Source organism: Phocoena phocoena, chromosome 16 (assembly GCF_963924675.1).
Source record: "Phocoena phocoena chromosome 16, mPhoPho1.1, whole genome shotgun sequence".
NCBI classification, from domain to species: Eukaryota; Metazoa; Chordata; class Mammalia; order Artiodactyla; family Phocoenidae; genus Phocoena; species Phocoena phocoena.
In genome coordinates, this window is record NC_089234.1 from 12,145,266 (window position 1) to 12,170,317 (window position 25,052).

General features: G+C 38.8%; 1 protein-coding gene across 1 annotated transcript in view; it reads left to right on the forward strand.

Annotated features, from left to right (window-relative positions):
* The window catches only part of CACUL1 (CDK2 associated cullin domain 1), a 63,275-nt gene that overhangs the window by 13,294 nt on the left and 24,929 nt on the right, over nt 1–25,052 (forward strand). Inside the window, exons 2-3 of the mRNA XM_065894717.1 lie at nt 7,992–8,118; nt 9,006–9,108. Coding sequence (XP_065750789.1) covers nt 7,992–8,118; nt 9,006–9,108 — 230 coding nt within the window. The remainder of the gene's footprint in view (nt 1–7,991; nt 8,119–9,005; nt 9,109–25,052) is intronic.

Below are 25,052 nucleotides of genomic sequence, written 5' to 3' on the forward strand. Positions count from 1 at the left end.
GCTCGAACCCGTGTCTCCTGCATTGGTAGACGGATTCCCAACCACTGTGCCACCAGGGAGGCCCTTCTTTTGGATTTTTAACAATGGCTGTATTTTTAATTTTAAGAGCATTTGGAATTCTCCTTTTTAATTACTGTTACTAATTTTTATCTTCTCAGCATAGTAATTATAGGTTTTTTAAAAAGTTTTCTTTTGTTCTTTTAGTTCTTTGCTTTTATCTTTGCAGTTTTTGTTTGTTTTGATCTCTGATGTCTGAGACTTTGCAAATATTCGTGATCCTTAGCTGTCTATTCCTATTTAAAAGTGAAAAAGGCTAATTGGTAGTTCAGTGTTTACAAGGGACCTTGCCAAGTGTAAGTGTTGGGCTTCACTTTGGGTTAATTGGATGCAAAGCTGCTATTCTTGGGGAACTGCCAAATAGTATGTGAATGTCTTTTCTCTGGGGCTGTTCCGTTTCTCTAGGGAAGGATCTTCTTCCTTTCTGGGAGAATGGTAGGGTTGGGTAGGTGGGGCAGGAAGTAAAGACACTTCTCCTGGCCGATGGCATTCTAGAATTAAAGAAAAGGAGCAGGGTTAGATGTTCGAACATTTCTTATTTTGACTTTTGACTTTACTTAAATCTGTCAGCCCTGTGCTTCCCACACACCCACACACCCACCCGCCATGTATCTGTCCTGAAGTCCCAAGCTTTTACCTTTCAGTTTCTGTGCAGGATAACTCTTCTCTTTTTTACTGTTTAGTCTACAGACTTGCAACCAATCTTTACCCTTCCCACTCCAGCCACCAGCTCTCTGCCTCTAAACCTCGCTCATTGTATCCTGTCCTTAGGTCCTGAACTTCTCAGGGTCCTGCAGGGCAAGATTAGCTCACTATTGGTGTTTCCACCTCAGCACACACTGCCTTATGCTACTACTTCAGAGTTACTTTCCTGGTCTTAATGCCATGGAGAGTTTGACTAGTTTAAATCTTGCAGGAAAAACAGAATTTTAAAACTACGGCAGATGTGCAGTTAGCATGGTTTGCACATATGTAATCACAATTGAGCAGATACTTTCTATTTGAATATTGTGAGATTCTGGATTAGTTGGAGTTGGAGCCATAATGGATGTTTTGATAGCACTTGACCTTTTCATATATGTATTTTCATAACATGTTCATAGTGAGAACTGTGTCACAGGCTCAGATGTGACGTTGTAATTGTAGCATAATGTAGTGCAGTAACTATTCTACAGTAACGTACTGATAGATTTCAGTCTTGCCGGTAGGTCACTGCAGCTACTTTCTAAGATAGTAGTGATGAAGGAAGTTTCTACTGTTCTGTTTTTTCCTCAATTTGAGAAATGTGTCATTTCTAAGCAGTAAAACAACACTGGAGTGTTTTCTATACAAGTTTTACAGTGTTTGGGGGAAAGAAACATGTCATTTGAAACAAGGCAAAGCAGGTTATATGGTTTCATATAGTTAGTATGTTATAAGCCTTATCTGGGCCAAAATGTTATGTAGTTATTTGTTTATATAAATGTAACTTACCCTAAACCCCAAACCCTATAACTTAGAAACTTCCCAAACACATGCAATTTAGAACTTAAAACTTAGAAACTCCCCATAGAGCATATAACTTTTAAAAGTTTTTAGCTTACTTCAGAAACAGTTGCTTCATTAGGACTTAACATTAGCTATCATCTTTTACTGGCGAGTCAAAATATACCCGAGTAGCTGGCACAGCTTTTGTTTTTTTCCTAATATGGAAAAGGATCTTTAAAGGATTTGGTCACCTCTATTACTGTTTTTTTCCCAACTTGGCAGTTCTCTTAGGAGCAGCTAAGTGTTACTTTTTCCTTTGCCAGGATCAAATTATTTTCCTTTTGAGAGAAATAAGTAACAGGGATTTTGTTTTTTTTAAATAAAGAGTAAAACTCCATTTATTTGTTAGACTACACAGCCTTGTTCTGATTCTGATTCTCTTCCACTCTGACTGATCTTTTTCTTTATTCCCAAAGGCTTCTCCCCATTCTGCAGGCTTTGTTCTTGGCCTTCAGCTTCTCTCTGTCCATTACTTGAAAGATTTCAGACATCCCCTTGTGCTGGAGGAAGAATAATATTCTACCAGGTGGTAATGTTTTGGACCACACAGATTTACAAGATTGTTATGGGCTTGCTGTGACAACAAGAAGTCGTAATTTTTCTCTTAGAGCACATACCCTAGCCAGAGTTAAAAGGAAGGCCCAGAGCTTTTTTCTACTAGTCCATCTGTCAGATTATCTAATTGTAATTAGTTACAATTAATCTGAAAGGTCACTATGTTTGAGACACAATTTAGCCTGTTTAATTGGGCTTAATCATTTATTTCATAATTGCCAATACTGTATTCTTCTTAAGGAGCCAGTTCTTAATGAAAGTGGCCTTTTTGGTGGGGAGAAGGGACATGGAAGAGTAGAACTTTAATGCTTTTTTGACATAAAACAGTTCCTAGCTGCCCTTTAAATTTTTTTCTGTGCTACGTTTACACCTTTGACTCTCCAGTTCGAGTTTTTCGGAACCAACAACCATGTGCTAGCAGTGGAGAACAGAGGAGCACCTGTGACCCTTGGCTGTCCTGAGCTTGAATAGGAACATTAGGCAGTGGTTCTCAAAGTAGCTGGCATAAGAATCACCTGGAGGGGGCTCCCCTGGTGGCCCGGTGGTTGAGAGTCCGCCTGCCGATGAAGTGGGACACGGGTTCGTGCCCCGGTCTGGGAAGATCCCACATGCCACGGGGCGGCTGGGCCTGTGAGCCATGGCCGCTGAGCCTGCGCATCCGGAGCCTGTGCTCTGCAACGGGAGAGGCCTGCGTACAGCAAAAAAAAAAAAATCACCTGGAAGGCTCAAATGGATTTCTGTATCATGTGTTATACGCTCCCCACTTTTCTGACTCCCTAAGTCTGGGTTGGGGCCTGGCAGGTTGCATTTACATTAAGTTAACAAGTTTCCAGGTGATGCTGATGCTGCTCTGGTATCGGATTTTGAGAGCCACTGATAGTAGGTAGTGGCCAGTCTTTGCAGTAGACCAAGAATGAATTAATAATACCTGCTATAGTTTCTGAATATATCCTCCCCTTACAAACAAATAACAAGAAAAAAAACTCAAAAGGAATATCTGGTAGGGCTTACCTGGTTTGCTTTAGCCTGTGTGAAACCAAATGCACTTCAATTTTTAATTCCAGAGCTACTAATAAGTAGTATGCCTTGGACTTTTTATATTAAACATTTATTTTGACTTCCATTAAATTAATTTACTTCACATACATTATTGAATACCTGTCATATGGTAGTTTGGAGCTGGGGCTCTAGCGCTGAATTCCTTCTCCAAGGGCCTTATGTGTAGTTTGAGGAAGAATGATAATAAACGCATAATGTGTCAAGTGTTGATAAGTTACTTGGATAACAAAGTATGAGAGTTGAACATATTTATTCCTGCCTGGTATGAATTACATATCCCTAATAGTTTCTCATTTATTAGCAATCTGATAGTATTTCCTGAACCTTAGATTCCAGCTATTCCATGTGTTTTAGATTTTATTTCACTTTATTTTAGTAAAGGTCAGTTGTAGTACTTTCTCAATAGAACTGAGGCTGTGTGAGCTTGTTATCTTATGAGTTTCAAGGTTTAAGCCTTGTGGCGTGATGTTATGAGGGCAACCTGAGGGTTTTTACATTTTGTGAACTTGAATGTCTCTAGAGGGCATATGCCTTCTCCAGCTCATGGAAATGCTCACTGCTCTTTTTTATTCTTATACCAGGCCTGTTTTACTCACTTATGTTAATGGCCTAGGCCTTGTAGGCATTTGAGATTAGAATACCTTCTTTAAACAGTTTAAAAAATAGTGCACTTTTTTCAAGCTGGAAAATCTAACCTAGGTAAAATGTAGTTATTTAATGGTAATTTCATTTTTGTTTAGGTTCCATGTTTCATTTTGGTTTTGGTTAGTCTGAACTTTTTTGTGGGCAAAGTTGAAAGCGATTGATTACATTTCTCTAGCTAGAGGATCTAGTTTTAGAATTCAGGACTGCACGCACGCACACGCACACACGTACACACACTTTGAGGCTGTGCATGTCAAATGTTGGATAAACCAAACAGCTAATATATTTTGTTTGTTTTAAGTCAGAGATTGGGTTGAGATTAGCAAGAAATTCAATATCTTAACATTTTCTGGATTGTCATTTTAAGTGTTGACCACAGATTGGTATGAAAAACCTTCCTAATCTTTGGCTAAGTGTATGAATACCAGCTAGTGCTCGTTCTTCGAACTCCCTGTAGCTCTGCAGATGCTTCTCTGTGTTCTGCTTTCCTTTGCTACTGTGGTGAAGATTGGGTGGCTCCTGAGAAGAAAGTCATGTTAGCCAGTGTCTTAGTCTGTTCATGCTGTTGTACCAGACTATCACAGACTGGGTGGCTTATTTATCTCACACTTTTGGAGGATGAGAAGTCTAAGATCAAGGCGCTGGCAGATTCAGAGTCTGGTGAGAGAGCCTGCTTCCTGGTTCGTAGAAGGCCATCTTCTCACTGGGTCCTCACATGGCAGAAGCGGTGAGGGAGTTCTCCAGAGACTCTAAATCCATTCATGTGAGGGCTCCGCCCCCATGACCTAAAAACCTCCCAAAGGCTCCACCTCCTAATGCCATCACATTGCGGGTTAGTGTTTCAACACATGAGTCTTGGGGGGACACAGACATTCACTCCATAATAGCTAGCATGTAAGTGAATTGGTTTTCTGTTGTTTTTCAAGCAAAATATATGTGGAAATATAGCTTCTTTTTAGATGTGGAAATAGGATTTAAGATTTTCTACTGTGACTTGGTGCCTTTTTCGTTTTGGTTTGAAAGTCTGTTTTCAAAGATATTTAAAACCAGAGCAGTTTTTGTTTTTTTTTTTAATGCCACATGAAAGATACCTGAGAGGCATCAGAAAGCATTGCTTCTGTGGAACTTCATTCTGTCCTTACAGCTGCGGGACTTCACATCTTAGGTTCTTTTTCCTCTGTCACATCTTTGACTTGGAGATTTGCCAAAGTGAAACGTGTGCTTGGGAAGCAGGTGTCTCCCCAGCCGCAGCACAGGGTGGAGTTAATTGAACCGAGTGGTCCAGGAACCCATGGGGTTAGTGTGTTCATTCTTGGCTTTCAGTACTTGAAGATTTCTTTCTGAGCTTGTCACTTACCTTCCTTAATTCCCAGCGTTTGGCGTAGCGCAGGTGTATGATGTGGTTTAGGTGATAAACACTTGATAGGAGGTTCAATAGCCTAGAATCACATAGTGAGAAAGTTCTTTGTTTTTCAGTTACTAAAAAAAAAATTTTTTTTCTTTTAAATCCTTCTGAAAGCAGAAAGGTGGTATTTTGGAGCTAGCGTGTAACACTTCTCAGCATCTGCCGACCTCCTTTATTCACAGGGAAAGCAAGCTTCACTGAGAACCTTTAAAGGCAGTAGGACCTAGCTAGAATTAACAACACTGTTTATTTCTATGTTGCACATGACACTACTTTTCTGTTTTTGATCAATTCTTATTTTGTTTTAAGTGCGAGTAGTTTTATGCACAAGGGGGTGATTCTAGGAAGCGCCTGCAGGAGTGTGGAGACAGAGACAGGGATGGTAAGGAAGCCATAAAGAAGGCGACACTGCGGCGACTGGAGTGGAATCCCAGTGGGGACTTGGGAGTCAGTGCATACTCACCCAGAGTAAAGGGAGACGCTGGGTATTTACACTGAGTTCTCATTAGTCATTGCTTGATGGTGGCTCCTGGGGGTGTTAATTCTCTAGAACTTCCAACTGGCCTCTCCTTCAGGCAGCGCAACCCCGGCAGCCAGAGAGAACACTGGCAAATAATGGTAGGTGTTGACAGTGGCCTTTGTGGATCACTGTAAATGGGTGGGGTACCAACAGTTTCAGCTTCACTCCCAGACGTGCTAAGCTTCTCCTACATCCTCCTCATCTTAGTCAACGGCAACCCCATCCTTCGGTGCTGAAGGCTAAAAACTTTAGAGTCATCCTTGACCCTTCTCTCACATCTCACATCCAAACCATCAGCAAATCTTGTTGGCTCTACCTTAAAATATATTCAAAATCTGACCTCTCCTCTTGCCCTCACTGCTACCACCTACTCCAATCCCCCATCATCTCACAGCCTTCTAACTTAGTTTATTGCTAGTTAGTTTAGTTTATTATCTAAACTATTAGTTAGTTATTGCTAGTTAGTTTAGTTTATTTAGTTTATCTAGCTTAGTTTATTGCTAGTACAGAAGCTGGAATGATCCATAGAAAATCAAAGTCAGATTACATCACTGCTCAAAACCTTCCACATGTCCTCATCTTAGAGTGGAAGGCAAAGTCTTTCCATTGCCCATAAGGCCCTCCAGCATCTGGCCTCCTTCTCCCTTTTGTGTGTGTGCCTGTGTGTGCACACGCATGTACAGTTCTTTCTGTTTTTAGTCTTATATGTAGTCAAAACATTCCTTTCCTCTCCATTTTCTTCCCTATTTTTTTTTTAGTGTGGGTTATGTGATTCATTTGTGAATTAGATTCATTTGCCACAGTTTGCCATTCCATCTTTACCACTACATCCTGGGTGAAATTTTGTTTTTTTTTTCATACAGTGAATGTACTTTTTATAGTGTATAGTTCTGTTGGTTTTGACAAATGCATGGAGTGGTGTATCCGCTACCACGGTTCCATACAAAAGAGTCCATTGTCTTAAAAATTCCTTCCTGCTTCCCCTTTGCAGACAGTCCTTCCTTCCACCTTCCAGTCCCACGGGCAACCACTGATCTGTTTTCCTCCCTATAGTTATGCCTTTATAAATAAGTGAGAATCTTACCATATGTAGCCTTTTTGGTCTGATTCTTTGATTTAGCAGAATACATTTTAAGATTATTCTGTGTTGTGTAAATCAATAGTTCACTCCTCAAGTGTCCTTTAAGTATATTTAAGCAAAAAAAAAGTGAACTGATTTAAAGAAAATATTGAACAAACATGATATAGGTGGCACATAGACATGAGAAACGTCTTGAACCTGAATGACTAAAATTTGGAAATCAGTAGTGTGATAGAAAGATGCTAGGTCAAGGCTTTGCTTTACCTGGTACCTCTGCCAGTGATTAGCTGTGTGCACTTGAGGAAGTCAACCTTCTGCTCTTGAGTTTCTGATAAAAATAAACCGTAAAATGGCTGATCCAGGGTATCTTAGGTGCTTTGGGTAGCTCTTTTTAACATTAGCATTTCATTGTTGTGAAGCACCCATCACCCCTGGATTTCACAGTTGTTAGGACAACCTGTTACGAATGCTTTATTAAATCTATCATGGAGGAATAAGAGCCAGCCATTAAGAATGAGGTACGCCTTCAATGTAAGGCTCCAGTTCATCCACATTTTTTTTTCTGTTGGGCTTTTCTAAAGGATAGGCTAGGGAGAGCCTGAGTCAAGAGCTGTAGTCATGTCCAGGAGGTACTGGTGGTGCGATAAATCTCTGTGAGTTTTTAGCACTGTAGCGTTTGGAATTTAATTTCCATAGTCCTTTCCCTAGGTAGATTTCCCAGAGCTGTCTGTAAAGATGGACTGGAGGTCATAGTTTCCCAGAACTTTATCGTGGTTCATGCATAGGCCATCTTGTCACATCGTTGGCAATGTGTATTTGAGGGTCAGTGCATGTTAAGAACTCTCCACTGATAACGGAAACCGGGAAAGGGAACCAGAGATAATTGCTGTTTTGTTTTTATTTTTAAAGATGAACAGATTCATAGTCATTCTTTTTTAAATCATAATTAATGGCTGCTTAAAATCCCTGGCCAGGTTGGGATTTTTGAAATTGGAAATGGGATAATAATTGAGTTGTATCTAGGCGACACAGTGTCAGTGTAAAATCAGAGAGTAAGTGGGAGGAATTTGAGAATGCAAAATTGATTTGTGTTTATTTTACATGTGGCACATAGTAATATTAATTTTACTTTTTACTTTTAGTAATGAATGTTATAACTATTGAAGATTATAAGAGCACATACTGGCCAAAATTGGATGGTGCCATAGATCAGCTTTTAACTCAGAGTCCTGGTGACTATATCCCCATATCCTATGAACAGATATACAGGTAAGTCAAGATTTAATTTGCTTGGGTTTTAGAGGGTATAGTGAAGTTTACAGCAACTTGAATTATGACAGTTTGTATGCATATAATATATGATACCTACATTAAGGCTCTGTAAGTTATTTATATGTTCCGTACTTGTGGATTGGGGGTTTGATTTATACTTTTTGCTTCAGAATTGGTTTTCAAATGAAGATAGTGTTAATCCTACCTCAGCCTGCCACGCCCACCATACATAATGCAGGAATTATGGAGGTCAGTGGAAAAAGACAAAAATATGTAGTTTTAGAATCACAGGGAGATGTTAGCTTAATCTGTTGATGTTTGTGGCACACAAGTTTAACTATCTTTGGTTATTTTGTTTCCCAGCTCTTGGTAAATGGAAGTAGCAAATCAGTGAGGACTGGGGTGGGTTGTGAGATCAGCCCAGTCACAAGAGGAGGAAGTGACAGCTGTGCTGTTCTGCACAAGTGATGCACAAAGAGGTTATACAGCAGACGTTTTTGTTAGTGAGAAACCTGCTGATTGTCACTCTCTCTTCCTTATTTTGACATTCATTAAAACGAGAGAGAAACTGGCTTATAAGTAGTTATCATAGTCAGACACTCAGATAATCACCCAATATTAGATTATCTAATACTGATAAAACATTTAATAGAATACTCAAAAAGATTATTTGTAGCTGGTGATAATGTCTCCTCCATATGAACACTGATTGGAGCAGGATAACTTTTTGTTTTAAGAGTTGCAATTAGTCACTTTTTGAGGCCTGAATTAATTATTTGACCAGTGGTTACATATTGAGGGTATGCCTTAACCTTAGGTTGAATTAAGTGCTTCAACCTTAAAATCATTAACTTGGTTTTTTCTGTCTCCCCTCCTCCCCACAGTTGTGTGTATAAATGTGTATGCCAGCAGCACTCGGAACAGATGTATAGTGATCTGATTAAAAAGATAACTAATCACTTAGAAAGAGTCTCAAAGGAGCTGCAGGTAAAGAACTTATGGTATTGGTTTTAGCTTCTTTGGGATTTTCTGACTGGTTGGAATTAGCTTGTATATTATACCTTTGGAGGCTTGTTCATTTGATTATGATATAAATATATAAATATTTTATAGATGAATATTGATCAAATGTCTTATCTTTGGGATGGATTAATTTGAAAATTTGACATAAACTGTGGACATTTTTGAATTAAATGTATTTCCGACTTTAATTCTGTTTATTACCATGCAATATTTCTTTTATGTAAAACCTTATTCTGTTAACCTCAGTATTTGGTGACTTTTATATTATAAACGTGTATATTCTAATTTTTTTCTGGAACTTTTTTGAAAATTATTATCTTTGAAGTGTTATTTGCCTACCAGTTTCTAATATTTGCTAATATAAACAACTGAAGTCAGCATTTTGTTGATAAACCCTCTACAGATGAACATCATCCCAGCTGTAAAATCTGGGGCAAGTTGCAGGAAATATTTTATTTAAGGAAGCACTTGGCTTCTTGATCCTACTCTGCCCCTCCCTGCCTCAGTAAAGTTTCCAGTGCTTGAAGGTCAGGTACTGTCTTTATTCCAGGACCAGATCACGTTTTAGTTGTGGTGTAGAAGTTACAAGATGTGCAGAAAAGTCACTCAGCAGTAGATCACCAGGGGCCACACCACAATTAGGAAGTGCTCCAGCAATTCTGAAGTATCTACAGTTTCTAGCAAGTGCTGGGTTGCTATTTGGATATTCTCCTCACTTACCTTGTGTTTTTTGTTTGTTTGTTTTTTAAGTATAGCCAGAGCTGTGTTTATCATAGCCAAATATATCTTTTTCCTGTTGTTAGTGTAAATTGTTTTCATCATCTTTTTGCCATTAAATACAGAACCTTTATTCATTTAATAAATATATTTAGTGCTAGGCATTGTATGTAAACCATAGATGAAACCTAAGATCTGTGCATTGTAGCTTTGAATGATTTGCTTACTAATTCTTGACTCTACCCTCTCTCTGAATCCCCACGTTTGGTTTACTGCTGAATCCTAGTTATGTTCTATTTCTCTCTTGGCTCCTGTCTACTTGGCCACCACCCAGTCCAGGCCACATCATCTCAAGTGTTTTACTAAAATGCTCATCTTAGTTGGTGCTCTGCCTCTAGTCTTAGCACATCTAACTAGAATCTTGCGTTTCAGTCAGAGTGACTGTTTCTAAAGTATAGCTCTGATTATCATATTCCTATTAGAATAAAGACTAAATTTCTTAATATGATTTAGGAAGCCTTTCACTTTCTGACTCCTGCTTATTCCTGCAGCCTGATGTCTTACCTTTCTGCTCCTGCATACTGAACTTATTTCAGTTCCTTGAACATTTTAGGTACTATCTCACATCTTGGCTTTTGCCATGTTTACTTAACTGTCTGAAACATTCTTCCTTTTCTTCTGCGCTCTTATTTTTTCGGTCAGTGTGAACTTAACATTTAGGTTGCCACTTAGACATCATTTGTTTTGGGAAACATTCTCTGATACCTTGTTCCCCAAGTCAGGTTTGGGAGCCCCTCATCTGTGCTACTGTAACACCCAGTACTTCATGGTAGTTCATTGTGTAATTTCTGGTTTAGCTGTTCCCCTTCCCCACATTCCCCACCCCAGTATTGTGTCCTGAGAGGGCAGAGGAGCATGTCTGTTTTCATTATTGTGCTGTTAGTACCTTGCCCAGTATCTCACATATACTAAGCATCACTTGCTGAATGAAATGTATAGCAAATGAGTGTTTATAAATATTTACTCTCTGTTGGATAGTGAAAGCTTTTCTAGTAGAAATCCGAGTTTGATCTCGTTTTTTAACATGAAGTCTTGGTGGTCTTTGGGGTGCAGGGTGTACCAGAGATTTCATTAGATCGACAAAGAACTCATCTCAAAAAAGATTGTTTTATGAATACTGTTTTGCTATTATTAAAATAATATTAAATATTCTAAAACAGAAAGCGAACCATTTCAATTCAAATTATAAGGATAAAATAATTACTTGGCTTGCTTATAAAAGTTATCTATGAAATGTGAATTGGAAATTTTATAATATGTTTTACACGTATGCTTTGCCATCCTGTGAGTCATTAATTTGACTGATAGAATTATGATTTGCTAGTTATTTGTCATATTGCAGTTTCTGCTTGTGTAGAATTTTTTCTTGTACTTAATTTTGTAAGCACTATACGACTACATTTCATTCTTACAATTAGAATATTACTGTAAAATGTTTTTTAAAGTTAGAGGGCACTATAGTACTGCATTATCAAGCTCAGTCTAATTGGCAGTTTTGGAAGGCCACTTGGCTACATTCTCTGGCGTAAATTTGTTTGATCAATTATCAGTAGTACAAAGGTAACCTGTTACTTGCCCAGGATGGGCTGCACAGGGTACTAATACTTGAGAGTCACTGAGGTTCGGAGAGTAAGTTTCTGAGGTTTTGGAGAGTGAGATCCCTGTCAGTGTGTGTAGAGCTCCTTTATTCTTTATCAGGAATGCATAATAGTTCATCGTACCTTGCTTTACTGATGTACCTCAATTTATTTAACCACTTTTTAATCCATGAATATTTAGGTTGCTTCCAGTCTTTTGCTGTTACTAACAGTGCTACAGGGAATAATCAATCTTGTAAGTTTTATTATGCTTCGCTTCATTGTACTTCACAGATACTGCATTTTTTTACCAACTGAAGGTTTGTGGCAACCATGTACTGAGCAAGTCTTTCGGCATCATTTTTCCAGTGGCATTTGCTTGCTTCTTGTCTCTGTGTCACATTTTGGTAATTCTCACAATATTTCAAACTTTTTCATTATTTCTATATCTGTTATTGTGATTTGTGATCAGTGACCTTTGATATTACTGCTGTGACTTGCTGAAGGTTCAGATGACGGTTAGCATTTTTTAGCAATAAAGTATTTTATTATTTTTTATTATTATTATTTTTAGCAATAAAGTATATTAAAATTAAGGTATGTGCCTTGTTTTTTTTAGACATAATGCTATTGCACACTTAATAGACTACGGTATAGTGTAAATATAGTGTCTATATGCACTGGGAAACAAGACATTCATGTGACTTGATTTATTGATACTTGCTTTATTGTGGCGGTCTGCAGTTGAACCTGCAGTATCTCTGAGGTCTGCCTAGCATGTCATTTACTATGTCCGTATTTTGTGGTTCACAAAAGTTGTACCAAGTTATATGCTTCCACTGGTTCTATACGTTTCAGAGTGCCTGTTTTCCCTACCATTACTAATATGGCGTATTAGGTAACTAAAGAATTTTTGCTTTATACTAATAATAAGAATAATTCTTATAAAAATAACATAGACGGGCTTCCCTGGTGGCGCAGTGGTTGAGAGTCTGCCTGCCGATGCAGGGGACACGGGTTTGTGCCCTGGTCCGGGAAGATCCCACATGCCGAGGAGCGGCTGGGCCCGTGAGCCATGGCCGCTGAGCCTGCGCGTCCGGAGCCTGTTGCTCCGCAACGAGAGAGGCCACAACAGTGAGAGGCCCGCGTACCACAAAAAAAATAAATAAATAAAAAATAACATAGACAAGGGTGATAGCTCTTTTGATGCTAGTATTTAAAAAACCATATTGATAAATGTGAAGGTAATATACGATGTAAAACCAGGGAATTTCGCTTGTTTTTAGAATCCATACATGTCCTATTTTGAGTTCAGCAATATGGGACTATAAAAAACTCTTACTTTGAAATGATCTTTTTTGTAAAAGAATGTAAACTCGAACCATTGTTAAATAGCAGGGTAAAGTGGATAAAAACATGGGGACCTGGGCTCTGGTCTCAACTCTGCCACTCAGCAACTGTGTGCCTCTTGATTAAACATGCTAATACCATCTTGTGAATTTTCTCAACGTTAAAATGAAGTGGCTTTACTGAAACACCTGGTTGCTTTAAGCTCAGTTCTAAGATATTTTTTCTTTGCTTCCTGCTTGGCAAATGCTTCTTCATTCTTTTCTCAGGCTTAAACTCATTTGTGTCCACCTGTGTAAAATCTTCCTGGAACCCTCACACTCCCCTCAAACAAACAAACAAACAAAAAGGCCATTGGAACTTTTTCTTCTGTGCATTCGTAGCGTCTTGGCAATAACTCTGTATTGTTTTTGCGACCATGTCTGGCCACCTCACAGCCCTGTCCTCCTTTGAGGGCTTGTGTTTCTATCCTTAGTGCCTGGCAGTTACAGCTCAGCAAATGTTGAGTGAATGCTCAGCGTCAAATTTGACCAGTGGGAAGAGTAGCATAATTAGCCTTGTATGACCACTAATCTTTGTGTCTCTAGGTGCTTAGGCAATGAATTTATTCATTGTTCAGTTAATCCAGTACATTAATGTATTCAGTGTTGCAAGTATGTGGCATAATCCTGGTGTAATCTCTACTTTATAGAGACCTTAAGGGCAGTTTTCATTGGGGACAGAACAAGAGTGTATGCCAGGCCCCATGAGCCAGAAAAGTTTTATTTGGGTGGAGTGTTTTGTTTGCAGTTGCAGCTCTGATTTTAGTAATGATATATTGTTATTATGAGCTAGAACAGGAGTGTGGGATGAGTTGAATTTGACAGATAATCCGAAATTTAGTGTTGGGGTTGATAAAATCAATGAGTTGAACCTTTAGGGCATCAGCCTCTTATCTCTCAAGGGCATCTTAAAATAGCTACTGGTGTGTGTATAGTTTACAAGGCCCAGAGTGACTTACTTATCTCTATCAAAAGCCACATATCAGTGTTGGAGGGACTGAAGAGTATATAAAATAATGTTTCCTATTCCCCAGTTACTGATTTAAAAGTTAGAGAATGCTGGTTTTTAGAGATTGTAAAAGATTATTTTAATTTGTTGAACCTAAATGCTTTAATATAACAACATAATCTAACTTGCTTCCTCTTTTAAAAAAATAAATATTGTTTTCATTTTGGAAACAATGACTTTTTGACCACTTCGGCAACTTAAAAATTTTACTTGTTAAATTTATTAAACTACTTACATAGCTAAACCTACTTAGTATTCTGCTTACTCTTGTATTTTATTATGTGTATATCTATACTTTTTACTTACTACTAGATTGTTTGAACTGTGACATATATTTTGTGTTAGTTTTTTTTTTAAACCGTTATCTCCGCTTGTGCTTCACTCCTCTGTTCTTTAAATGTGGTAATGAACATCTCTATTTTATTTTCCTTTTTCCATGCCTCCAGAACTTCAAAATGTGAATTTCCAGTTCTGATTTTTTGATATACCAAAATTGGTTTATTAGTTCAGTAAACAATATTCTGGTTAGTTTTGGCAAATTCTGTTGAAACTTTTAGCAATCACTGTACTTTTGGTGAGGGCTCAAACCAGCTTTTCCAAATACCTATTCGACATTTCAACTTGGATTTCTTCTTACAGATACTTCGTATTCATGTCTGAATCTGAATTCCTCTTCTCTCAAATCAGTTTTACTCTCAGACTTGAGATTTTATATTCACCTTTGACTCCTTTTTACTCCCTTACCTGTTATTTCCAGGTGATAGTCAAGGTTGATAGAATACGGCAATTTCATTTGCTTCTGTCCCCTTTCATTCCCATTGCTGTCATCTTTTTCCTTATTATTGGTTCATGCCTGCACTAGAGCAGTACTCTCCTAACTGGTCTGCCTTTCTACAGTCTGTTCTTTTGACTGACTAATCCTCTAAAAACACTAATTTTTGATGGGCATACTTTCTTGTTCCCAAACCTTAAAGACTCCTTGTTGCTTTTCTCAATCACAGTTGATTTCTTGCACAGTATAAAAACAACTGAGCTGGTTGACTGGTTACAGGGCTACCTAGTGGGGAACTTAATATAGCTAGCTGTTTCCTATATAACTATGCAAGGTACTCTGTTAGGTACAGCCGTAGACATATGATTGATAAGGCTAAATAATTTTAGACCAACCCTCCTGCTGAGAACAATTTTTAAAATGAGCCAGGGAGCTAATAAAAAAAAAGAAGAATTGTAGGACCAAGACCTGGGAAGAGAAGGAAATCCAGAGACGGGAGACTAACACTTGTGCCATTTCTCTTCTAGAGGCACCTATTTATTCTGGAAGAAGAGGCTACTAGGCTGAGAAATTAATAGAGCTTTGATGTGTTTATGGGGATAGAGTAATAAAAATTGGAGGTCAGGTCCCACCAAACCTAAAGGATCACATCCCAGGTATAGTAAGAATAATAAGTTACAGACTAGCTTGTTGTAGCTGCCACTTGATTCCTGACTGGATTCAGATGGTCTGGATTTGCTGGCTCCTCTAGTTGCTTACCAGAAGCGAAAGTAAATTCTTCCTGGAGAAAGAACATTATCCTAGACATCAAATTGTTTCCATAATTTTTCATAAACAGTGTCTGATGTTCAGTCAGAAATATGTAGTTATATTAGGAGGTGAGATGATCATAAAACCAAGAGAAATACATTTTTTAGACAAGAATTGGGAGAGTGCTTCCCTGGTGGCGCAGTGGTTGAGAGTCCACCTGCCGATGCAGGGGACACGGGTTCGTGCCCCGGTCCGGGAAGATCCCACATGCCACGGAGCGGCTGGGCCCGTAAGCCATGGCCGCTGAGCTGCGTGTCCAGAGCCTGTGCTCCGCAATGGGAGAGGCCACAACAGTGAGAGGCCCGCGTACCGCAAAAAAAGAGAAAAAAGAAAAAAAAATAAGAATTGGGAGAATTCATCACCAGTAATCTCTAACTTTAAAGAAATACTGGAATGTTCTTCAGGTAGAAAGAAAATGTCCCTAGATGAAAATTTGGAGAATCAGTAGGAATGAAGGAAAACAAGGATTAATATGCAAGTGTAGAATAATAATAGTGATAATGTCTTATAGGGTATAATATAAATAACCCAAACACATGACAGTTGCATGGAAGATGGAAGAAGGTAAAAGGATTTAAAATGTTCTAAGGCCCTTGCATTGTTGAGGAAGAAGTAAAAGTACTCATTTATTTCAGACTATGGGAAGACAAGGATGCAGTCTATAACCTTAGGGTAATCACTAAAAAAAATAGTAAAACGTGTAATTAACAAGATAATAGAGAAAATGGAATAATTTGAAAATAAAGGAGTCAAGAAAGGATAGAGAAAGGTACAGAGAACAGATGGGACAAATAGAAGAATAGTAAGGTGTATCAATTACATGAACTGTTAAAGACAAAATGCTGCATTAAAAAAGTAAATAATTATTGGACTGAATGACATTCTGCAGCCTTATTAAATGCTGCTAACATGAGACACATCTAAAATATAAGGAGACAGAAAGATTGCAAGCAAGTGATGAAAAAAGATACACCATACAAACATTAGCCAGAAAGAAAAACAATATAGCTACATTGATATCATAAAAAGTAGACTCACAGCAAGAAGTATTATTGGATATAAAGAGAACCTTTTATTATGACAGAACGTTCAGTTACTAGGCAGATAATAATTCTAAATTTGTATTGACCCAAAATACCCAGAAAAATCAACAGATCCAAAAGGAGAAACAGACAACTCCACAATCATAGTGAGAAATTAACACATCAGTGGCTTTAGCATTTATCTCAAGAAATTAGAAAAAGAACAACAAATGAAACCCCCAAAAAAGAATTAAGTCACAATCTCTGCTAGTGTACCTTTGGAACAATAAGAAATATTCAGGGAACTATGGTACAAAGCAGAATAAAGAAAGTGCTGTATCAGACTAAAGGTGAAATGATCACAGACAGATGGAGGGATGAAGAGGAAGATGGCGTTAAAAATACGTCATGAAAAATGATATTTGGGGAGGGGGTGTTTTGAGCTGAGAGAACTTCCATAAGTAAAGGCTTATGGGTAAGAGAGGTTTGGGTGACAAGGAGTGGTCCTATGTGGATAGAATGTGAGGTATTTGAGGGAGATTGGGAGGTGATAAGGATGAAAAAGGCAGGCTGGGGCCAAATTGTAGAAGGCCTTAAAGGCCAGGAGTTACATTTTAGGAAGATCGATACAAGATGGATTGGAGTAAGAAAGAATGAGATGTGATTACAGTAGACTAGATGAATTACAGGTCCACAATCCCTTATCTGTAAGTCAAAAATAGAAAAAAAGCTTTGAAAATGGATTTGTTTCTCTCTAAGTTTGGTGCCAAAACTCATTTGGAGTAAAATTTGATTTAAACTCGTGAGGAAGGAACTTAGTTGGGAACATTCATGTATTTTCTCCCAGAAATATCAATGGATTGATATTCCCAATCTCTACTGGGTATTTTACATAGTATATGGTATATATACCATAATACCTTCTAAATCTGAAATCCTCTGAATTACGGCACATCTGGCCCTAGGAATCTTGGATAAGAAATTGTGAACCTGTTGGCAATGAAAAGGCAGAAAGAGATGTCTGGGGCACATTGCAGAGATCAAAGAAACAGGATAGATAAGACAATAATTAAGTTGGAAGAGAAGGTGGGATGAGAGGATTTAAAGATCATTTTGGTTTCAGTGGAATTGTTAGAAGTTGGTAGTGGAGACTTGAGAGAGGGAAGGAGAATGATAGTGGTTTTAGAATGTTTAGTTCAGTTAACATTTAGTGTCCACGTGCCAGGCATTGTGCTAGATGCAAAGGGTACAGTGATAAATAAGATGGATTTGTTCTTTGTACTGTTTAGGGGAAATGTGCAATGGTCATTTTAATATACTGAAATGTGATGAGTAGTAGGATAGAGATATGAAATGAGTCACAAGTCTTGCTGATTTTCTCCCTTGTAAAATGTCTCAAATTTATCCCCTGCTACCCTAGTTTAGGTCCTTAGTCGTACTTTCTTGAACAATAGAAAAAGATTTCTAGTTTGTATCTTGACCCTGCACCTTCCCTCAGTCCATTCTGTTTATTTTTTAGACGTGTCATGTCATTCATTTTCCCAACCTTCTGCCTCTCCTTTTACCTACAGAGCAAAGACCGTACTCCTTAACAAGAATTTCAAGGCTCTTTACACCTGAACTCAGCAAGATAGTCTAACAGTATTTTGCTTTTAAAATTTAAATGTGGGAGAGGATGTCTTTTTATCTTTGTGTATTTTCTTAGTTTCTTGTGCCACTATTTCTTTCCTCCCTTCCCTTTCTGCAGAGGGGGCATTCTAGTTGTCTCTTAGGGTTTTCCCAGTTTTTAACTTCTCTATTCCCGGTAGGCTTAACTAATCACTTTCTCTTCTTTGCTGCTGTAGCACTTTATTTGTGTTGCTGCTAGAGTACTTAGTTTAGCACTTGGGATATATTTAGTTACCAGCAGGACGTCACCTTTGCAACACTGGGAGCTTCTTCTTCTTCTTTTTTTTTTTAAAATAAATTTATGTATTTTATTTATTTATTTTTGGCTGCGTTGGGTCTTCGTTGCTGCGCACGGGCTTTCTCTAGTTGCAGTGAGCAGGGGCTACTCATCATTGCGGTGCGCGGGCCTCACTGCGGTGGCTTCTCTTGTTGCGGAGCAGGGGCTCTAGGCACGTGGGCTTCAGTAGTTGTAGCGTGCAGGCTCGGTAGTTGTGGCTTGTGGGCTCTAGAGCGCAGGCTCAGTAGTTGCGGCTCAGAGGCTTAGTTGCTCCACGGCCTGTGGGATCTTCCTTGACCAGGGCTTGAACCCGTGTCCCGTGCGTTGGCAGGCAGATTCTTAACCACTGCGCCACCAGGGAAGCCCATGGGAGCTTCTTAAGGGCAAGAATCCTGACTGACTTGTTTCTCTTGGCCTGTGTGGTATTGAACTAAGTGCTCATTAGGTAAATATGCTGGTCTTAATGCTATTAATCAGATGTTTCCAGTCAGGAGTGTACTTCTCTATCCCATTGAAGTTAGACTTGGTCAAGTGCTTTGGCCTGTGGATTGTAAGAGAAAGAGAAGTGTGCTTGGTGAGGCGTTTACCCAAAGATCTGAGCCTTTAAGATCGGCAGTGCAATTTTCCATGTCTCCCTTTCTCTGCCAAGTGTTCTAGGTGGTAGAGGCTCCCTTAACCTGCATCTCTGGGTGATTATAACATGAAGCAGACCCTCAAGATGGGTATGTAACATGGGAGAAAGAAAACTTTGCTATATTTTTTTTTCTTTTTAAACACATTAAAATTTTTTATTTTTTTATTGAGATACAATTCACATACCCTAATATTCACCTTTTTAAAGTGTACAACTCAGTGGTTTTTAGTATGGTCATGAAGTTGTGCAGACATCATCACTAATTTCAGAACATTTTAGTCACCCCAGAAAGAAGCCAGCACTTATTAGCAGCCACTCACTAATCTCCCCTCCTGTCAGCCACTGGCAGTAACTAATCTACTTTGTGGATTTGCCTATTCTGGACACTTGATAGAAATGGAATTAGTCAATATGTGACCTTTTGTATCTGGCTTAATTAACTTATTAGCATGTTTTCAAGGTTCATTCATGCTTATAGCATGATACTTCATTCTTTTTGGCTGAAAAACATTCATTGTTTGGTTATACCACATTTTGTTTATCTAAGCTCTGTTTTGTTAAGTCACTGAGATTTTGGGGGGGCGTTGACTGGTAAAATCAGTATTTGAATTGATAATACTTAGAAGATTCTGTTTTATCTCACTACCATTTGGATAATTGAACTTCATGGATATAACATCCTTTACTCGTAAAACTGTTTTAAATGACACTTAGACAATTTGATTATTTTTGTGTACATCTGAATCCGGAATCCACTAGAGCAGTTGGGAGGCATTTTCTCCCCACGTAATGTTGATAAATTTATTGTATATGTTAATATACTTCATCAAATTGAGAGTATATTTTCACTTTGGCCAAATAAAAATATTCTGGTATTTTGATCTAGTAGCTTTATAGTCAGGAACCCACTAGCAAGTGTGTTTCTTCCAACAGTTTCTTTGTCAGTGGTTTGGAACTTAGACTGTACATTACCACCAAGAAACAATGTTTAAACAGAGATTTTGGCTCCCAGGCCAGGACGATAACATTGAATTGTTAGGAACAGCACTGATAATACTAACCTGAGTGCAGGGTCCTGAGGAGGAGAGACCACAAAGACAGAAGCAGAAAAGGAAAATGGTGCAGTTTTTATTCTCAAATAAGGCAGAATTTAGAATAGTTTAAATGAGTATTTGTCAACTATTTTAAAGGAAGTTAACTAATTGCATTTAAACCATTCATTTAAATGAATTTAGGGTAATTTTAATGTCTTATAAGCTAAATATATCAAATATATCTTGGTTGAGTTAAATATAATTTAACTCTCAAACCAATTAATAATGGAAATTAATAGAAACTAAATCATAGTCAGTCAACATGACTTAACTTTGATTCAGTCTTCATAGACCCCAGATGACCTGTAAAAGCTTTATTGCCAAACTGCCAGCAAATGAAACCAAGTTTATCTTCCTGTTTAAAATGAGCCAAGGATTGCTTTGCTATTTGTGTTTTGTCCAGTGGGTGGCAGCATAATTCAACTAGTTGTATGCAGTCATTTGAAAGCTTGTATACCTTTTAAAGGCTATAATTTCTATATCTTTTGAGCTACAAAGTGTGTTTAAAAAAATCTTTCATTCTCCCAAAATAATGCTGTTTACTCCTTGCTATAGTGAGGAAGATTTTTAGATAGTGAGAACATTGTTATCCTTTCTACATAGGTTTCAAGTAAGGTAAATATCACTGCCAACTGGTAACTATCTCTTCACAGAAAGTCTTTCTTTTTTTTAAAAAATAAATTTATTTATTTTATTTATTTATTTTTGGCTGCGTTGGGTTTTTGTTGCTGTGCGTGGGCTTTCTCTAGTTGTGGCGAGCGGGGTCTAATCTTCATTATGGTGTGCGGGCTTCTCGTTGCGGTGGCTTCTCTTGTTGCAGAGCACGGGCTCCAGGTGCGCGGGCTTCAGTAGTTGTGTCACGCGGGCTCAGTAGTTGTGGCTCGCGCGCTCTAGAGTGCAGGCTCAGTAGTTGTGGCGCATGGGCTTAGTCACTCCGCGGCATGTGGGATCTTCGCAGACCAGGGCACGAACCAGTGTCCCCTGCATTGGCAGGCGGATTCTTATCCACTGTGCCACCAGGGAAGTCCCCAGAAAGTCCTTCTGAATCAGTTATTTGGAGATCTATTTTTAAGTCCAAACTAGAACTTAAAGTAGTTGTTACAGCGAAGTTGTTCTTAGAGAATTTGCCAGTGAGACGCCTTAACCCTCTATCAGTCTACAGGCTTCCATTCAGACCATGATTCTAATAAGTTTACTACCATCCTTTGAAGGCAGGGTCTGTGTTTTCTTTCCATGTGTCCTTATAGAACTTAACATAATGCCAGGCCCCAAAGAGATCCAGTAAAAGTACTTACTAGTTGACAAAAATAAAAACCATATGCTTGCCTTACAGCTGAGATTATTAAAAACACCTACTTATTCCAGTTAAAACAGCATCCTTAACTCAGGAAATGGAATTTATGATGAGCAGGAGAGTCAAATCACTTAAATAATGAATAATTATTTGCAGTTGTTTATTATCAGAGTGTAAAGAGTACATTTAGGAGTTGTATTCTTTTTAAAACAAACTTTTTGTTTTGAGACAGAGTTATGTACTTAAATTGGAAGTTTTGCTCAGTGGTAAAAGAGATGAGGCATATAGGAGATTGAGAAGTCCTCCTATTTCATCTGACTTCGGATATTTTCTCTTATGAAGTAATCTTGAACCTTTTGTAACTGTTCTTTGTTACCTAGCTAGTCAGTTAAAAAGCTGAGATTAGAACCTAGGTTTATCTCATTGTTATGTGGATAAGCTAAAGGAATCCAGGATCACAGAAGCTTGGCTTTAATTTTGTTTAGTGTTCAAGTCCAAATAGTATTTGGAAAAGGAGGAAAGTCTTATCTTAGAAATAAGCGGGGAAGAAATTTCCGTATAATTGTAATAGTAATGATAGTAGCAGTTAACTTTGAAAGTTAAGAGACCTAAGAGAGAATTGTCTTCTGCTGTCTTTTAGACTCACTTTGACTTTTTTATTGTTGCTTTTAATTAGAGAATCATCCATACAACTTATATTAGGAGCATCAGATATGTGCATTATAGTTCTTACTAGCTCCCGAGATTCATTTACCTTCTACGTAACCTACCGTTTTTTGGATACTTTACTATGGAAACAATATCTACACAGCAGGAATGGGAATGGATGAGAATATAATGCCAGATGTATGTATTTGTCTATTTGGAAAGAAATTCCAGTTTTATGCAGCATCTCTGTCAGCCTTAGGTGTAATTAGTGTTGCTTCTGGAGCCTTGATAAATCTGTCTGTTGGCAGAGTGGTATTGCTCTGGAAAGTCATGGAATAAGTTGGTTAGACTAAAGGTATATTACACACTATTCATTTTTGCTAAAGTTAGTCATGTAGAGGCAAATTTTTTTAAAAAAGTAATTTCCAGTTTCATTCAGAAAATAATATTAAGAGAGCATTCAGATCCATTTGTATCATATCCATAATGCCGAAGTCATACTTGGTAATATAGGAATAAATGTTAAAATGTTAAAAGATTATGAAGGAACTATTTGAAAACTTTCAGCATTTCTGTTTGACTTAAAAAAAACCTTTTCATTTGTCTGCTGTAATTCCCCATCTTTTTATGCACGTTTCCCACCTCTTCTACTGGGTCATAACATACAATAATCATAGTTATTTCAAAGTCTCTGTATGATAGTTCCAACTTGTGGGCATCTCTGTGTCTGGACCTGTTGACTGTTTAACTCTTGACAGTGGGTGTGTTTTCTTACTTTTTTGGTGTTTCTAATTGAATGCTAGACATTGTATAAAAGCATCAGTAGAGACTGACATAAATAATATTTATGCTTAGTAATGGGCCTGCCACTCTTCTGTTGGGCTGTTGGTGTGAGGAGTTGAATCAGTTGTATTAGTAGTTGACTTGGGTTTGTGTTTTATCATTTCAATAACCAGTAAGGCCTCAGATTCTCTAGCAGTGGACAGTGACTGCTCTGTTCCTAGTATGAATCAGGAGGGGGTTTTCAGTGCTCCTGCTCTATCCTCAGCCCTTAGCAGGCCCTGCTTTGTGGCAGGGGCCTTTCTTTGCACTGTTGCCCTCTCCCAGCAGTGAGTGGATGGCTGTTGCTTGTTACTTGGTGCAAGGCTTCGGGGGTGGGGAGCAGGGTTTTTGGTTTGGGTTTTTTCCCTGGTTCTCTTACTCCTGCCTCAGTCATAGGTAGTCCCCATGCACCTGAACCCTCGGAAGTTGGGCTTTCTCAGTGTTCTCATCTCCCTCTTCCTCACCCCACTTGCAGATAGCCTTTTCCTTCTCAGTTCAAGGTTTAGAACTGGGGTTGGTAAACTTTTGCTGCCAAGGGCCAGATAGTAGTTATCCTCACGGGCCTTGTGGTCTCTATTGCAGCATCTTTAACTCTGCTGTTGCAGCGTGAAAGCAGCTGTGGACAATTCATACATGAATGGACGTGACTGTGTTCCAGTCAAACTTTATTTATAAAAACAGGTGGTGGGCCAGATTTGGCCTGCAGGCTCTGGTTTGTTGACCCCTGGTCTAGAGCTCCGGAGGGTTTCTTGCTTTCTCCCTACCCCTTGCACCTCTTGTCCCCTATACCCTGTGGCAACCAAATTTCGCCTTGCATCCATGGGGGGCTTTAGGAGTGAGCAAGTTTCCGGCACTTCCCTCAGCAGCAAGATGCTTCTGTTTTGTAGTAGTGCAGAAACCTGGGCATGAATGGATTTTCTGCCCCCTCCTCGGTGATTGGTGACCTTTGCCTGTGACAGGAGGGCTAGAGGATTCCCTGTCCATCCCCCCACAGTAGACAGTTTTTGCCTCAGGTAAAAGAAGGGTCACCAGGGTTCAGGTGGATCTCTTACCCCTTCCCTTCAACAAATGGCTTTTGCTTTGTAGGTGAGTAGGGTCCGGCGCATAGGCAGTTTTCATTCATGTCTTCCATTGGCAGCTAATCAGCAGCTGTTTACCCGTGATGGGCCCCGCAGTGTGCGTGGGTTTCCTTAGGGACTCCTGCCCCACCCTCAAACCTTGACAGGCCTAGCACATCTGTGCCATAGAAGGCGGCTCTCTGATCTCTTTCACTGCCCTCAATTATTCATCTCAAAGGCCCAGTGGAAACCCAGGGAAAAGAGCTGGGGAGTAGGTATGGACTGTCCTTGTGTTGAGGCTCCCAGGGATTCTATACTGCTAGTTCACACTTGGCCTTTAGTGGTTGATTTCAGCTTCGGTTGTTCTTGTACCAGCTTTTGTGGCTGCCATCACCAGAGAGAAAACAGTTCACGTGTCCTTTCTTTCCTTAGAAGAGCTTGTAACGCTTTGGAATTCAGTTCACCTGGTTGGACATGGCAGTTGTAAAATGTAGTGACCTCAGGTCTCTGATGAGCTCAGAAAATTGATGTTGTAGGTTAACTAGCTTTTTCTTACCATCAGGGCAGGACTGATGTTCTCTGGTGGCTTTCTGCATTCTAAGTGGAGTTAGAACTTCACCATTGCACTTTAATCACTGAAGTTGATAATAATCAAGAAGCTGTTAAATTAAAAAGAACAATTCACCTATAGTTTTAAAACTAATATAATGTTAGTGTATCATATTTTCATTGATTTCAGTATAGTTTGCAGCTGCAGTGTCACTGTTGTCATGCAATAAATGCCTTGTGTAGGCTGGGTAATTACTGCTCTGCTCTCTCTTGGATCCTCTAGACTTCCTTCCCATAGAGCACCTCTCTTTCCTTTGAAGTGGTCTAAGGTACAGGCTTCTAAATGCTTAACAGCTGCTGGGCCAGCTGTTTAAAGAATCCCCTGAAGTTCTCTTTAAAAATATACACTTCTGGAAAGTTTCTGAGTCTGGACTTGTGGCAAAGGAATCTGCATCATTAACAAGCCCTTCAGGTGACTTGGAGAGCAGCATTCTTTGAAATTCACTGGC